Source organism: Nestor notabilis, unplaced genomic scaffold (genome assembly GCF_000696875.1).
Source record: "Nestor notabilis isolate BGI_N333 unplaced genomic scaffold, ASM69687v1 scaffold1962, whole genome shotgun sequence".
Lineage (NCBI taxonomy): Eukaryota > Metazoa > Chordata > Aves > Psittaciformes > Psittacidae > Nestor > Nestor notabilis.
The window spans coordinates 1-16,536 of record NW_009919446.1 but is presented as its reverse complement, the minus strand read 5'-3'; the positions used below and the strand labels follow the sequence as shown (position 1 = coordinate 16,536).

The window sequence follows — 16,536 nt, the reverse complement described above, 5'->3', positions numbered from 1 at the left end:
TCCCACATTTTTGGAACTCTTTCTAACAAACACTTTTGTCATTGATAATGTTACTTGTAACTATAGCCACTTTCCCCACACTGGTCTAAATCACAAAGGAATTAATATAAGATGATGCAAGAAGCCTATACCTGCTTGTTTGCACCCACTTCAGCAGGGCAGTGCCCACTCATTCCTCCCAGGGCTTCTGCTGCATCAAACCAACAAGTATGGTGTGATGCCAGACTTCAGTTATAACAACAGGGCTGGACAATAGGGCTGGATGGCTGAAACAGTTCTCATCCTCCTCCCCTCCCTTACTGAACAAGAGCAGCAAGAGAGATTTCCAGGAATTTCTGGGTCAGATTATTGGAAAGCTGTTGGGGGGATCTTTTTGTTTGTTTGTTCTTTTGTTTAAATATATTGTATCAGCCCATGAAAGAACATGTGATTCTGATGGCATACGGCCACCAGGGAATACCACACTGCCAATGGAGAAAAGCCAGTCTGATGTCAACCGAAATATATTGTTCAAACTAACAGCTGAGATTCAGTTTTACCATATACAAGAGCAGTGATCTGACTTTTTCTTTCACTGCACTCTTGATGCAAATAACAGAGCAACTCAAACTTCAATAATTACAAAGGGTCAAGAAAAAAAAAAGATCTGGCTGCTCGAGAAAAACCACAGCTAACTTTTCTACATCAAGACAGTATGGCTCTGGCAAGGTATCTTGCCATCTGTAGCTATCTGAAAAATAAAAATAAAGCAGGTGGAAAACTATCCTGGAGAAACAGCAAAAGACTTCACATGTTTAATTAACTGAAAACACCTCTTACCTTGGGCATGCCACCACGTTTGACTTGAGCATTGCCTCTGCTTCCAAATCTGCTTCTGACATGTGCCAGAGGCCACTGCTCAAGCAGTAACAAGACCATGTATTTCCACATGAGTCAGGCTGGAATTCAAAAGTCCCAGTGCTGCTTCATTAAATCCTCTGGAGTGTCTGATCTTACAGGGGTGCTTATACCAAACCTCACAGGCACTGGCATGTACTTACGGCTAATTTCTCTTTAGAGCGACAGAAAACTGCCACAGGCAACACCCACTAAACTGGACTGAGTAATAAAACAACTCTGATACTGTAGATGTTCAAAAGGAACGCAAGATGAATGGGGCAAAAAAACAAGGCCCTCCAAAACTTAGCAGGTAAGAGCTGAAAGAAGAGTCCTGGGTTCTCTGCATGCAGACCTATTATTATTTCATAGATTGGTTAGGGTTGGAAGGGACCTTAAAGATCATCTAGTTCCAACATACCTGCCATTGGCAGGGACACCTTCCACTAGACCAGGTTGCTCGAAGCCCCAGTGTCTCACTACTCTCACAGTAAAGAACTTCTTCCTTAAGTCTTATCTAAATCTACCTTTTTATAGCTTAAAGCCGCTATCCCTTGTCCTACTCCTAAACGCCCTTGTAAAAAGGTACAGATTTCTTGCAGGCCCCCTTTAGGTACTGGATGGCTACTGTAAGGTCTTCCTGGAGCATTCTCCAGACTGAACAAGCCCAACTCTCTCAGCCCATCTTCACAAAATTGGTGCTTCAGCGCTCGAGTCATCTTTGTGGCCCTCCTCTGGACTCATACATTTAATTAACCTTGAAAGTGTGAAACATATGATAAGCAACACTACTATTTATATGTTTTTTTGTTGCTGTTCATGTACCTGGTATTCACAAATATTTTACTTCCCTGTAACTTTAGAATATTGTAATTGTTTTAATTGCTACAAGAAAAAGTGTCAACTGGGCCCACAGGACTTTCACTGTCATATAAAGTGTTCAGATTTATAAGAAGGAAATTTTTCACGACTCAAATATCACTCAGACAGGCACCACTTACAGACGAAAACTGTGAAAATTATATACTTTTAAAATTATTTATATTTCATCCATGGTTTTGTGTTCAATAGGAGGTAAGGTAATAAGATAAAGTAAACCCTTATTTCTCTTGCACAGTAGAATAATTGGAGATACTGCTTACAGATTTATGAACACCAGATCAGTTACTTGCAGAGCACAAACAGCCAAAAAGTATCTTTTATTTGTGGATGAAGTATACCTCTTCCAGTATCTGACTGAACCTCCACCATCTTTTCTCTCACAAGCAGACTTTCATATATACCCTCTTGATCTATTTTCCCAGGATACAAACATAGTCCAAGTATTATTCAGAAAAAATGGTCTTATCTTTTGCTGAGCTTGCAGACTCACCTTTTCACCATTCCTAAACCACAGGAGCGTGGGATAGCCACGAACTTGGGTTTCAGAGCAGACTTTGGAATGCTGGGTACAGTCGACCTACAGTTTAAAATAAATAAATAAACAAACAAACCATTCAGTGCATGAAACAGACATACAACAAACATCATACCCTCCCTGATGTTTACAATCTCAGAAAAATACAGGAACAACCAATACATGGGTTGGCAAAACTCAGTACCAAGCACTGTCTTGAGAATGATTATGTCTGCCTTCCAAACAGTGGTTGGGTTATATAACTGAGAGGCTCTATGTTTGTTTGATTATTTTATTATTTTTTTTTAGGAGGGATCAAGGAGGGAGGTACGGACAAGGCGGCAGTAGTAGCAGTTGCAAAGAACAATGAAAACGTAATTAAGTATTCCAGTTTAAAAGTACTTGGTATTCTCAGTGAGTAAAATAACTGCATGGACAGTAAGATACAAAACACTAATGTGAGAGAGTTTTAAAGTGAAGATATATTGGCTCATCCATTTTTTAAAAGACTACTCTTTAAAGACTTCAGAAGGCACGTCAAGAGCTAGCAAGTTAACTTTACCCCAAAGGAAGGTCCAAGTACATAGTAACATTCAATTCTAATATGTCATAAACCAATCTGTAAAGTTATCAGTTTATCATCTTTTTTGAAGCAGGAAAAAAGATTACTTAAGCATTGGAGTCATTGCTCAACACAGCACTTGGATTATGAATTTTACATTAGAAACACTTCGCTCCAGACCACTGAAGATCAATTCTAAAGATTCAGGTTCAACCTTCTTTGAAACAGTTGTGTTCCATGTCTACTTACAGACTTACAATCTTAGCCAAGACATGTTTGAAATAGTTTCACAGGGTATACAGTTTCACAAAATTGATTAGGCATCCAGACAAATCTCAGTGGCTTTATTAAATGGAACTACCAGTAAGAATAACTGCAAAAATGACAGACAAGTGAATAAAACAGAAATTTTGACCATTTTTTGTTCATTTTTCTCTGGGTGTCAGAGAATGGTAACTTCAAGAAGCTGCTTAAGCTAAGCAAAGATTTCACAAGATAGCAAGCAAGGTTCTCAAAAAGTAAATCAGCAGATGCAACATTTGGTACAGACAACATCAAAGGAGCCTTTCGTATTTTATTTTCAGACAGAATCCAATTTTATACCCAGGTCTCAATTTTTTTAATATATAAATTCATACGTCTTCTCTATGAAGTTCAACTATGCTGACCTGTTCTACATCTACAGCGTACCTGAATTAGTGGATTTTCAAAAGCATTAATAAATAAAGTCAAGCTCATCACCCCTAGTAACATCTGAAAGTGCTATGAGGGCAGAGGCAGAGAAGATAGCTGGGGTCTTGTCCCTCTGCAGGACTGACAACACTGCTGACCATTACGCAGTCTTTCAGATCACTGGTACCATTCAGAAAGCTTAAGGATATGGAAGCTGAGCCCTGTCAGTTTTCCACTGTTGGCAAGTACAGCGGGATTCACATCATGAGCCACCTGAACTTAGGTATGGGTCAGCAAATAAAGGCAGTAACTGCAATTGCCAGACCACCTCCATACCTCAGCACAGAAGTCACTCCACGTACAAGTAACAAGCTCCCATGGTAAATACACCACAGAACCTGGTTATCAACCCTAAGAGAAATAGTAAAGCAGGACAAGATATCAGTTTTTAAGGTGGAAGACCCCCTGAAACCTTTAGAAAGTTCTAGGGAGGTAAAGAGATTAAAAAAAACAACCAATCAAGAAGTAAGTCATCATAAGGAGCCCTGTAGATCTAAAGCTTGCTAAGGAATCCAGTGTGGTAAAGAGCAAATTAAAAGTCACTTTCCCAATCAAAATAAATACTGACATCTATCAAGTTCTGAAAAAGGGGAAGCATAATTAAAAACAATTCTCAAAATATTACTCCATGCATTTGAAGTATTGGACTTATTCCTGTCTCTCTCTCTCAAACACAGGAAGCTGGCTGTGTTTCTAACAAGTACTTGCTTAAAATGAGGGAGTCCTGTCAACTGTGGATGTATGAGGGGAAAAAAAATAAATCACTAAATTAAAGTAGAAACTATGACTATAAAAGCATTTAAGAGGTGACAAAACAATTGTTACTTGCGAATCAAAGCACGAAAAGCATGATACTTGGCTGAAACATGCATTCATACAAAACACATTTTTAAATGAAGAGCACTTCACCTACCTTGCCAATCTTGACAGTTTCTGAATGCTCAAAGGCTTGAGCCAGCTGTTCCCAGGTTGGGGCCAAAGCCTTACAATGACCACACCAAGGGGCAAAGAATTTGATGAAGTGATTACCTTTTAAGTTGAAGGGAAAAAAAAAAGGAAAGAAAGGAAAGAAAAAAAACCAAAACAAAACATCACATTTAACTTCTTTGGAATGAATTTCACTGCTTTTAAAGACTAAGTTCTAATCTCAGACTGCAAATTTATCACGGTATTTCCTGAGTTAAAGATAGGAAACACTGTAAATCAAAGGCCAGGACAGAATGCTTCAGCAATTAGGTTTTCAATACTGTATGCAGTCCCAGTGTTGCCAATTTCCCTGAAAATCCAAACAGCTTCACAACCTCAAGCCAACAAAATGACATGCTAAAACTGATAATTTTAACCTAACCATTGGACAAATGTCTAATTCTACCATGTCAATCACCTGACCTATTAGAGAGTAGAAAGAACCACCAAGGCACATGTGTTTATAACACCATATATGAAAGTAAGTATTAGACTTCAACTTAAGTATTTATTAGGAAACACCACTACATTAAGTCAATGAACTACCTAAATCATTTTGTTCAGCTTTACACTCTTCTTTGTCTGCCCTGCTCTTTGTATTTTCATGTTAACTACTCAGGAATCACTGCTTTTAGCGGATTTTTGCAGTGGTTTATAGAGATGTTTAGTTTAAAAGGATATTCTTAATTGCAGAGTACTAGAAAATGTGATTTCCTTCAATTGAGATTACTATTAATTCAAGATGCTGCACAGTTTTGCACACGTCAAGGCAAGACTCTATTAATATGAAATAAAAATTAACTTAATTAAAACAAGGAAAAAATCTAATTTGAAGGAAACACCAGTAACTGGAGAATGGCTCTTTTTAACAGAAGTATTCACAATCCTTTGAAGACTGCTTTGGGTCCAATATTACTAGAATTCATTTCTAATTTGAGGGCTTGTTCACAACAGGAGGTCAGAGGAAAGACGTCATAAAATAACTAGGAAATGGAAACTGTAGTTAGTACTGTACTCTAACTTGCCTGGTCTGCACATAGAAGACTTTCAAATAGATTGAAATGCTTTGCTTTGGTTAAGTAAACGGCAAACTGAAATTTCTTATGAATAAATATCTAGTAAAAATCAGCTATTCCATGCCACATACTCTGATATACTCTCCTCCCCGACAGAAACAAAGAATAAAGAATCTTTTTACTCTAGAACATGAAAAAAGTAAAGGAAGACTTTTTAAGAACAAAAGTTAACCTTCCAGCTGGAACTGCTACACCTCCTGCTAAAATGGCTTGATGTCCAAGAGGAGATTGGTGATGAGTAGCATTCCTCACGGGTCACTGTTGGGACTGGTGCTGTTTAACATCTTTACTGGCAACATGAACAGTTGGATTGAGTGCACCTTCAGCAGGCCTGCCATGAACACTAAACTGTGTGGTGCAGTTGACATGCTGGAGGGAAGGGATGCCATCCAGAGGGACCGTGACAGGCGTGAGAGGTAGGGCAGCACAAACCTCAGGAAGTTCAGCAAGGCCAAGTTGCAAGGTCCTGCACAAGGGTTGGGGCAATCCCAAGTACAAATACAGGCTGGGTGAAAAATGGATTGAGCGCAGCCCAGAGGAGAAGGACTTGGGGGTGCTGGTTGACAAGAAGCTCAACATGACCCAACCGTGTCTGCTTGCAGCCCAGAAAGGCAACTGTATGCTGGGCTGCATCAAAAGAAGCATGGCCACCAGGCCGAGGGAGGTGATTCTCTCCCTCTACTCTGCCCTCATGAGACTCCACCTAGAGTACTGCATTCAGCTCTGGGGCTCCCTCATAAGAAGGATGTGGACTTTTTGGAGCGAGTCCAGAAGAGGGTCACAAAGATGATGAGAGGGCTGGAGCACATCTCCTATGAAGACAGGCTGAGAGAGTTGGGGTTGTTCAGCTTGGGGAAGAGAAGGCTCTGGGGAGACCTTTTAACAGTCTTCCAGTACCTAAAGGGGGTCTACAAGAAATCTGGAGGGACTTCTGACAAGAGCATATTGAGACAGAACAAGGGGAAACAGCTTTAAACTGAAAGAGGGTAGATTTAGATCAGATATAAGGAAGAAATTCTTAACTATGAAAGTGAAGCACAGGAACAGGTTTCCCCGACAAGTTGTGGCTGCTCCATCCCTGGAAGCGTTCATGGCCTGGGCTGGGGCTTTGAACAACCTGGTCTAATGGAAAGTGTCCCTGCCCATGGCAAGGATGGTGGAACTAGATCTTTAAGGTCCCTTCCAACCCAAACCGTTCCATGATACTATGAAATTTAAGTACTGAACTTCTTGTAATTGAAGTCAGAGAGACTTCAGCAGCTTTACAGATGATCATAAACCTGCTCAGCCATTGGATATGACCGTGCAAATGTCTCCTCTATGAATGCCAACAGATACATAACAAGAAAATTACAATAAAAATATTAAAACATTTACAGATACACTACTATCTTCTCAGACTGTAAAGTTTTTTAATGCTTAGCACTGGTGGCTTAGAGAAAAATCCATGAAGAATTTCATTGTAATTATGTGTTAAGCCACACAGGCTGGGAAATTTTAAGTTAGCTGCGTAAGATGCTCCTTTACACTTGAATATATTTCTAATCAATGAATGGCTGCTTTAAGAAGCTCAAATATCTACCTCACTGGTGGTATCACATGGACACAGACAGTTAATTTAATCCAGCCTTTGTTTTTAGGAAAACAGAGATAACCTGTTGTTATGACAGCCCAAAGTTGGTATGGTAAGATTCTGCTCATTCTCTAAAAAAGCCACCATTTGGGTGGTGAAATTTCCCATGTTAGGTATTGATCCTGGCATTAATTTAAAAGGTTCCAAGACAAAATATTTTTTAAAATGGCCAAACAAGTGAAGTGTTTTGCCCACATTAAATTCTGGAGGAAGAAAGCTAAATAAGGGGCCAGACTGAAGTGGGATGGGGCAGCAAGGATGAAGTGGGTGGATTATATTTATCTAGAACAGCAGCCTGGGAGTAAGAATAAGCCAGCACCCAGTGAAAGAGGAAACTCGACTTGCAAAAACACAAAGTGAGTGGCAAGGCACTCTAGGAAAGAAACAGTTTAGTCAAGCAAGCCCTGCTAGCTTCTTCCATGTGATTAGGGGCCTTAATTTTACTGCCTTCTGAGTGGAGTGGTTTTCTTCAACTTTCTCATGGTGCGCAATGTGTAAACACACTACTACATTTTTACAGTCTGTAGCTTTAATCCTCTTTCACTAGGTATCACTGGAAAATAAAAGTGGAAAGGAGGTACCTTGAAAACTAATATTTATGTTGCAGACTTCCCACTATTGATGTCTCTGTAAGCAAGTGTCTCTTGCGTATGAAAAAAATAGTTACCTTCTGCTATGTGCATCTTGAAATTGTCTGCTGAGAGTTCATACATTCCCTGCTTAGGTTCAGGGGCTTTTGGTGGTTCCACATCAGATTCTGGATCCTATTCATGAGAAAAAAATAACTTTAATTTGCCTTGTACAGTAAATAAACAATATTTGATTCCTGTATCACACCATTCTGTGGTAGTGTTGTAAACACTGAAATTTTAAATTCCGAAAGCAATGTCCTTATTTAGCTTGATTTAGGTATCTACTGTTTCCTAATGAACAACTACTTGAAAGCAAAATGTGAAAAAGACTCCCACACAGAAAAGAGCTAGCAGTCACTGGAGTACAGTGACAGAGCACAATAAATTGCTATGGCATTCATCACATCACCATATATTAATACACTTAGATTACATAACAGTTCCTCCATAGCATCACACATCTGCCCCATCTGCCATCGCACCAGCTCCAGTGGTCTTTGGGCTCTTTAAAAATAGCTAGTGAAAAGGATATTTTCTGCTTCCCTGTTGCCAGACAGAGGGACATAATGGGTCCATGCAGGCAGCAACAATGGGAAAACAGCACACACTTCATAGGTACAACCTGCAGCAAACCCACTGGCACTTCAGCAAAAGCAACTTTCTAGATACTAGGGTCAGAGCTGGAAAGAATTTAAGAGCCTCACAGTACAAGTCTTACAATATTTCAGCATTTAGTGTTTAATTATTAAAAATATCATGTTTGTTTCAATACAACCATGTTCTGTGGTTCAGCAATCCCTAAAGATTTGTCCAGATTAGAAACAGCAATCAAATTTAATTTTAGGCAAGGCCTGGCTACTATATGTAAATGCTATTCCTAAACTCAAGGGTTTTCTTAGTGATGGTATTAGCTTAACTCACCTAACTGATTATTTCAAAAGCTTTCTCTAGGCTTCAACATTATCAGAATATCTGATAACTGATCTACAGACAGCATTCATGATTTAAGAGGTAATTAAACCCAACACAAATGCAATTTATAACGCATTATAGCTAAATTGCTTTTCTTAATCTATAAACATTATGGCCTACGGGTGTCAACTGAATTAACACTAAGAATTGTATCTTAAAATGTCAAAATGTGAAACATTTAAAACTGCATTATGTGCTGTAGTTTTAAATACAGGAAACAAAGGGCAGGTCACAGGATGACAGTTTTAATCACTAAGCTGATTTATGTGGAAGCTGCCCCATATTGTTATTGCCACCTGACTTTTATTCTCAGGAGCAGATTTCCTCCTGGAAAATGAAACCTAACCTATAGAAATTATAGATAAGCAAGTTTTCAGGAGGGAATATTTCCTTTTCACTTACAGATGGTTCCTCATTTAGTTTCTCCAACATCCAGTTTTCCAGTGCCTGGAAGTCCCTGGGGCCTTGGTATTTCAGAGGTTCTTGTCCTGGTTTAAGCAGCTTTAGGCTAACGGATCAAAATGTAGAAAAGAGTGAGGTAAAAATTTGCACACAAGAAACATTCTTGGAAAGTGAACATGCTCTGCTAATTCACAGCAACACAGTTTAGGCTGCAGTAACAGCTCTCTTGACTATTAACATCAGCATCAGGCATTTCCCTCCACTTACAGGGTCATGGCTAGAACTCAAGATACTTTTTCATTCCCATGTAAGCTTTTAAAGGACATTTTAAAAATACCAAAAAGAAATACCATATTAAAAATCAACATAGCCTAACACTACTTCAGCTAATAAGCAATAACAAATAGAACATTGCAGTGTTCAGTTCTAAGGTTAGTCATTCATAATGCCTAAGAATCCTAATTCAGTTTGTCAAAAAGCATCAATTTTTTTTTTTTTGTTCAATCCTCTGCATCACCAATGCTTGTTTTCCAAGGAATTTCTTTCTCACATTTCATTCCATGACTGCTCGTGGAATGTAGGACTTTTCATGTGGTATTAAACTGATTAAAAACATGCTCAAACAAGTCAATAGGTCAAAGACATAAGTGACTACTAGTAGGGATTCAAGACTTCATGATTATTGATTTAATAATGGCTATCAAAACTTTTCCATAAACTACATAAAATGTCTATTATTAAAGTTAAAATTGGAAATATATTTGGTAAAGGGGCAATATTAACTTCTGACCTAGTGTTACCTTTAAAGCAAATCATAGTTTCAATTACTACTGTCAACTAGCCCTCAGTTCTCCTTTCCAAGCTGTCATTTCGTACTGCTTTCTGTTTTCCTCTCTCTTCTAGTTCCACAGTTGGAAAAAATGAACATATGAAAGTGTTGAAAAAACACAGAATGCAAATACATTCAAAACAAACAGGAGCTCCCACTTCCACTTTTTATTTAAGGTGTTCTTGAATGCCCTTTGTGATGACAGAATGTAAAAAGTTTTTTTGGGGGAGGGGGGAGGAAGCAAGCTCATAATAAGAAGGAAACAACAAAAATGAAGCAGAAAAACATCTAAAATGCACCTCATGGCAATACTTTTAAAGAGTAAAACAAGAAAAAAAAAAAAGGAGCTAATCAGCTTAAAGAGCCAACTACACCTTTATTTTCTTCAAATGAGAGTAAGTTTCTCCAGTTTAGTTGAGAGAATATTTTGCAGCATCAAATAATCCTGAGACAATTGTACTAACAAGCAAAGGGACCTGCTCAGTCAGTTTTACTCTCCGGGGGATGGAAAGGAGATGTAGCTTTTCCTTTGATGGGTGTTTGGAAAAGCAGTGTAGGAACCAGCACATCCTGGCCTTGTGACAACCCCTCTGTGCCCAAGGAAGCTGTGAAATTTCCTTTGTTGGAGGTTTTTAAAAACAGGCTAGTTAAAAACTGACTCAGACAGGAAGAGAATTGATATCATGAATTTCCCTTCATCTCTATATTTCTATAACTAGCAAATGACTGCCTTATCATTTATACTTTTCAAGTAGATGAAAGCGAGCACTAACTATTCCTAGACATCCAGTGACCTCAGGGAGGGGAGGAGAAGCAATTACATGCCCATACATCTTTTTCTTATTGAAAATATCTGCCACTCTTTCTATTTCACAAGGAACAGCACCACAATATAATCTATTTAAATATATAAATACACCAATACTTGGTTTTGGGGATTTTAGAAGAGAGTTCTGTATTCTTTGTTTCTTGGTATCACTAGTGGAACTAAGCCACAAACTGCCCTTAAGGATAATTCCTACTTCAACAAGGACTTTGCTATTTATAACTCTCAGCTTCTACTCAGTAGCACTCATCTGCGTCCAAGTGGGTGCAGCCACGAGCATATGTTAAATTCAGGCTGTTGCTGGGGTTAGGAGTTAACGCTACTCAAAGTGAGCAAAGGGAGGGAAACTGAAAAATACAGGCTGCAGGAGGGCTACAGACGATTACATTCTCCAATTATTCCCACTAAGACGAGTAATTACTAAAGTGGTTGAAACAATCCCATCCATTTTTGCAAGAAACTTTAAAGAAGACACAAGTGAAAAAAAATCCCTCTGCTCCTTTGTAGCAGCTAAAAAGGCAGCACGTGTATCTAACCCAGAAGTACTATCCAAGCTGACCTCTCATAGATGTTTTAGATCATGTTCTGCCTACCAAAGCTGAGGGGGTATGCCATATATGCTTTATAACAGGGTAAGTTTAACAACGCAAACTCCAAGTGAATTTGTCCTAGATCAATACATGCAAAATTACCTAGAAAAGGTCTGTATAGCATCACCACTGCTATGCTAGGTAACAATATTAATCATTTTATGAGGATTAACTTCACTCAAAAATTTATATTCTGAATACATTAACATACATGAATTATGAATGGTGCAGTGTACTGACAAACTTGTTATTTTGGAAAGTACCATTACCAGAGACCAGCTCTATCATGCATATCACAGCTGTATAATGCACTGTTGCTTGAGAACGAGAGACTCTCAGAGAAAAGAAACAGGCAATTCTGGACTTTGTTTAAACACAGCCATCTTCCAAGACATAAAACAGTTTCTTTAGAAGAGCAAGAGTGATATGTATCACATGATACTTGGCAACATGGAAGAAAGGCTTAAAATGAACATATGAGGTCCAAAGGGCTACAAAGAAACCCACCAGAAAGTATAGCTTAGAAGTTAGCTTCAACAAATTGGCAGAGATTCATGGAAAAATAAAAAAGAAACAGGAGCAGACATCCTTTCATACTTACGTAGGGTATCCTCGGACGCCAAATTCAGAGCACAGTGGAGTATCTGTAGTACAATCCACTTTAACAACATAGACCTGTGCGTTTTCCATGTTGTTGTATTTATCTCCCAAATCATTCCATGTTGGCTGGAGGCGCTGACAATGTCCACACCTGCGACAGAAGGAACAAGAACTTAACAGTTGCTCACAGTTAGAGAGGAATGAATCTACGGAAAAGTCATACACACAATGGTTAGAGATTTTGAAGCATTTAAAAATAGTTAAGTCAGAAATCTTCCATACTCCAGCACTGTTACACTAAGCAACAGTCAATACTATTAAGAATTGTAGGGCACTGCAAACACATCTAAAAATCAAGAGATTACAACTTCTTGCTACTACCCTTTTACATTACAAAGCCTACTGAACACCCCGCCGAATGTAGTGCGGTTATTAAAGAAAAGCACTCAGTCTTCCAGATTTCTAGAAAAATCCTGTGAGGCTGTCTAGCTTTCTTTCCACTCCAACATTTCAACACACTGTATATTTTATTGGAAGGTAAGAAGGTAACAGTTTCTAGCCTCAGTGTAAGGCCAGTTGTGCTTGTGCGTGTCACAGGAATTGTAACTCGCAAGTCACAAAACATGTAAGGGCTGATCTCTGGACAGAGTTTCTCAAAATCCTCTTATACCATGCTTCTCCCCAGCAGCACACCAACAAGTATTTACATCTGCATATACACAGAAAACTGGCCTCACAACTGCTGTAACAGCAGGTTCCCAGAAGCAGAAAATCATTATTCTTCTTCTCACAGTTTTCTCAGTCTTTCAAGTCATTATAGCAATACCCTAAAAATTTTAAGGAATGGATTTTCGTTTCTTTTTAATGGATGCTTTTGCCAACCCTTCAAGAAAAATTTTAAAGAATGGATTTTCATTTCTTTTTAATGGATGCCTTTGCCAACCCTTCAAGACATCTAAAAATACATAATTGGATTAACAGAAAACATTCTCAACCTGACAGTATGAAAGCTGTTATCGCCCTTTGCATGACCTAGGCAGTCTGCTTTGAAAGTAACAATTAAAACACCATTAGGACTTTGGAGAAAGTTGCTCCCATTTAAAACACTTTCACTTACACAACTGGATTTGAATCCACTTGTAGAATACCTTTCCAGGTATCCTGATATCATTAGGGAAAAAAAACCAGCAAAACAAACCAAAACTCAACTCCCCAAAAAATACAGATTTACGTTAAGATAAAGAATGTCTTCTGACCTTAATAAGGTCCTGTTACATTCAGGTGCAGTGTGTGGGGGAATTCCCCACTATATGGGAGAATACAACTTCCTATATCTTATTCTTATCACCATGATCTCATCATGGTGAAGAGGTACCATGTGTTATTACTAAAATTAAATATTCCCTAAATATTTAAGTTCAGACTGAAGTCCCTCCATGGTCAACTCTTTCATGGAGCTTGACTTAAGAGCATTTTGGATTCCACAGTCCCTTACCCTAGCAGTCATGGGGATTTTAAACACCAAATTAATACTGATTGGTCTTAAAGAACAGAGCATGGAAAACTGTGTAAGGCAATCTCAAGTAATTAATACATAACATCAGTGGGGTTGGAGGAGCAGCCAGCGCAGCAACGATGGAGACCTGGGCATCAATGAGGAGTCCTGCTCTTCCCTCCCTTAAATGGGCTAGGAAGGTACAAGCATTCATCATCTCTGTTTACAAACATAAATGAAGATCCAAAAGAGACTAACAAGGCTGTATGAAAGATTCATCCTTCTGAAAAGCAAAACAAATCAAAACCCTACTTCTTGTGTGCCACTAACATCAGGAGATATGGGTGAAAGGACCTTATTTGTAAGAGTTTGCAGATTGGTTGCCCACTTTAAATCTGAGCAGCTATATGCCACAAGTGTTCATGCATGGAGATTATTCTGCTGTGGTAGTATCTATAGAGTACCAGGCTGCTCTACCTCATGCTGCCAGGTCAGTGCTCCACCCACTTCTAATCTGGAAAGCTGGACGGTGGGCTTCCTGGCAAAAGGGGTTGTAAAGGTACATAGGGACCATATACGTCAATCTGCACTAACTAATAAGCCCTCTGCAGTCAGTGAGGAACACAGACATTTCTGGAGGCCCTCAGAAGAGCTTGACCTCTGCAGCTAACAAGGGCAGCTCCACAGTAAAATATAGAACAAAAGATTATCCAATTAAAAATGCTGGTAGACCCTGGGATAAACAGGCATAATGGTACAAGCAGCACAGGACCAGTCTTGCTCCAGACAAAAGAATCCAGTTAAGGTAAAATCCAATCAATGGAGTTGAATTCAACAGCAAGAAGCTCTGGTGATCAAGTCCAATTCAGCTAAGTGGACTTCCAGAGGTTTACCAAGACACCACGTATGTTGAAAAGATATGTAACAGTCAAAATAACAGAATGAAACTACTCATCTGAGGTTCCTTCCAGCTAAGGAGCCATGGGAACCTCATTCATCTGCAGACATGAAACTGGCACGGCCAGCATCTTAAGAATATCTAGTGCCACTAAAACAGTAATCTGCTCATAGCTTTGTCCCCTGCCAAGTGTAGCTACCAAGGGGGACAGCCTGATGATTGAAGACCTTAGTCATCTGATGGCAAATGACTTGGAGTGCTCTCTTTTTGGACCAGCCTGCAATATTTGAAACAAACATAGGACACAAATGTGTACCGCTGCTGCCTGGGAGTGAGGCCCTCGGCAACATTTGTGTCAAAAATCTGGAAGAGAAGAGTTGTGTCAGCTCTAACCCAACTCTTACTGGTAGCATTGACAATGCAACATTAGCAGCATCCACAGCAATCTGACAGGAAATCCTAGCTTAATGTTGGATTGTTTGCCAGGCTTCTCCCTTGTAACTAAAGGGAGCAGTGCCAAAACCCATGCCTCTCTGAGAAGCATTAGGAGATTAGCATATTAACATCACCTAGGAATAGGGCAAGAGGCTCTAACAGAGCTTCCAGGGCTGTCAGGTTGCCACCTGATCCCACTGACAATGAAACTACTGGTGTGAGTATAAGCACCTCTCTCCAGCATCCAGATGTTCCCTTCATCTTTCTCTTCCTCTTGGACCTAAAAGCTGGTCCTGTTGCTACCTGCCAGGAACCAGAAGTCCAGACTGAGGGCCCTGAAGACCCAGGTATCTGGAGGATGTTTGCTATGGGTGAGAAGAACGCCCAGAGAAACCACAACAAGTCTGGGAAACGATGCAGGTCCCTCACTCTTGAGTTGGGCAGAGATCCTCAGCCCTCACAAGGGCACAGTGTGGTCCAGGTTTGCAAGGCCAGGGCACTCTTTGATGCACATCAGGAAAGTGTAGCATACACTGGACTCTGCAACAGCCCTTTTGGCACAAGGTCTCCTACAGTGTGCCGAGACAAAGCTCATCTGGTTTTAGGGTTTCCTGTGAAATAATCAGTCAAAGCTCAGCGAGGCACAGATATTACCACCCGAAAACAGAAGCAGAGCAGAAGCACTCCTGCTCTGCATGGGCATTTCTTAGGCCTTACAGCACTCTCAGGCAAAGGTCCTTCACCAGCAAGTCAGACATCCTCCACTTCCGTGATCTTCAGAGAACAAAGGCAGGCATCTGCTCTTTCAAGCTTTTGCTTAACATTTTCATACTGCATAAATGAGTTGACGTCAATAACAACAACAAAAAAAGTAGCAGTTCCTCAGTTTTGAAAGGAAATCCTTGTCTGCTATTGATTTCAAAGAGCATCATGACTCACATACTAAATGGCACCATGTACCAATGGATAACTTTGGATCAAAACATTACTTTTGCACCTTGTTCCCTCAACTAAATTTAAGAAAACCTAGAGAAAAACAAAACCAATCAATCCTAACAACAAAACTCCCAGTAACCTACACTGGGTATCAGTAAGTCAGATCAAAAGGGTAGGGGAAGAGACAAAGACAACTATGAACAACCACTAGAAAGGCTCAAAGATGAGTACTGCTCTATGACAGTGTAACATCCAGCAAAGCCCTGTGCTCCCACTCCTCTCAACTATTCTTGTGTCAAATGTACCAGTCCTGGCCAAAAGCCCGGTAGGTCTCTTGCCTATCTGAGAAGTCTTCAGCTCTGCTACAGCTACCTGTGGCCTTCGGGACACAGCACTATCATTGTAGTGGTCTCACTGCACATTTATCCTTAAATTTTATGATTGAAAGAGCAGATAACTTGTTCCAATTGAAGTACTTGTGAGACTTGGGGGCACCGGGTAAATGACGGTCACCAAATCACAACCGCTGCCACACACAGAGGCCGCGGGCTACCGGGCTCTTTGAGGAACGACGTGAAGCTAAGTCCAGGGAAGGACGGGGAGAGCCGCCGCGGACCGGAACCGGCTCCAGCCCATCAGAACCGGGGCTGCCCCAGCTTGCCCCCTCACTGCCCGGCCGA

General features: G+C 40.0%; 1 protein-coding gene across 1 annotated transcript in view; it reads right to left on the bottom strand.

Annotated features, from left to right (window-relative positions):
* TXNDC5 (thioredoxin domain containing 5 (endoplasmic reticulum)) overlaps positions 1 to 12,238 on the bottom strand; it is a 19,258-nt gene extending 7,020 nt beyond the window's left edge. Inside the window, exons 1-5 of the mRNA XM_010010216.1 lie at positions 12,094 to 12,238; positions 9,248 to 9,353; positions 7,909 to 8,005; positions 4,480 to 4,595; positions 2,249 to 2,335 (exon numbers count right to left, since the gene is read on the bottom strand). Of these exons, the coding sequence (XP_010008518.1) occupies positions 2,249 to 2,335; positions 4,480 to 4,595; positions 7,909 to 8,005; positions 9,248 to 9,353; positions 12,094 to 12,182 (495 nt within the window). The 5' untranslated portion in view covers positions 12,183 to 12,238. The remainder of the gene's footprint in view (positions 1 to 2,248; positions 2,336 to 4,479; positions 4,596 to 7,908; positions 8,006 to 9,247; positions 9,354 to 12,093) is intronic.
* Positions 12,239 to 16,536: the final 4,298 nt, after the last annotated feature.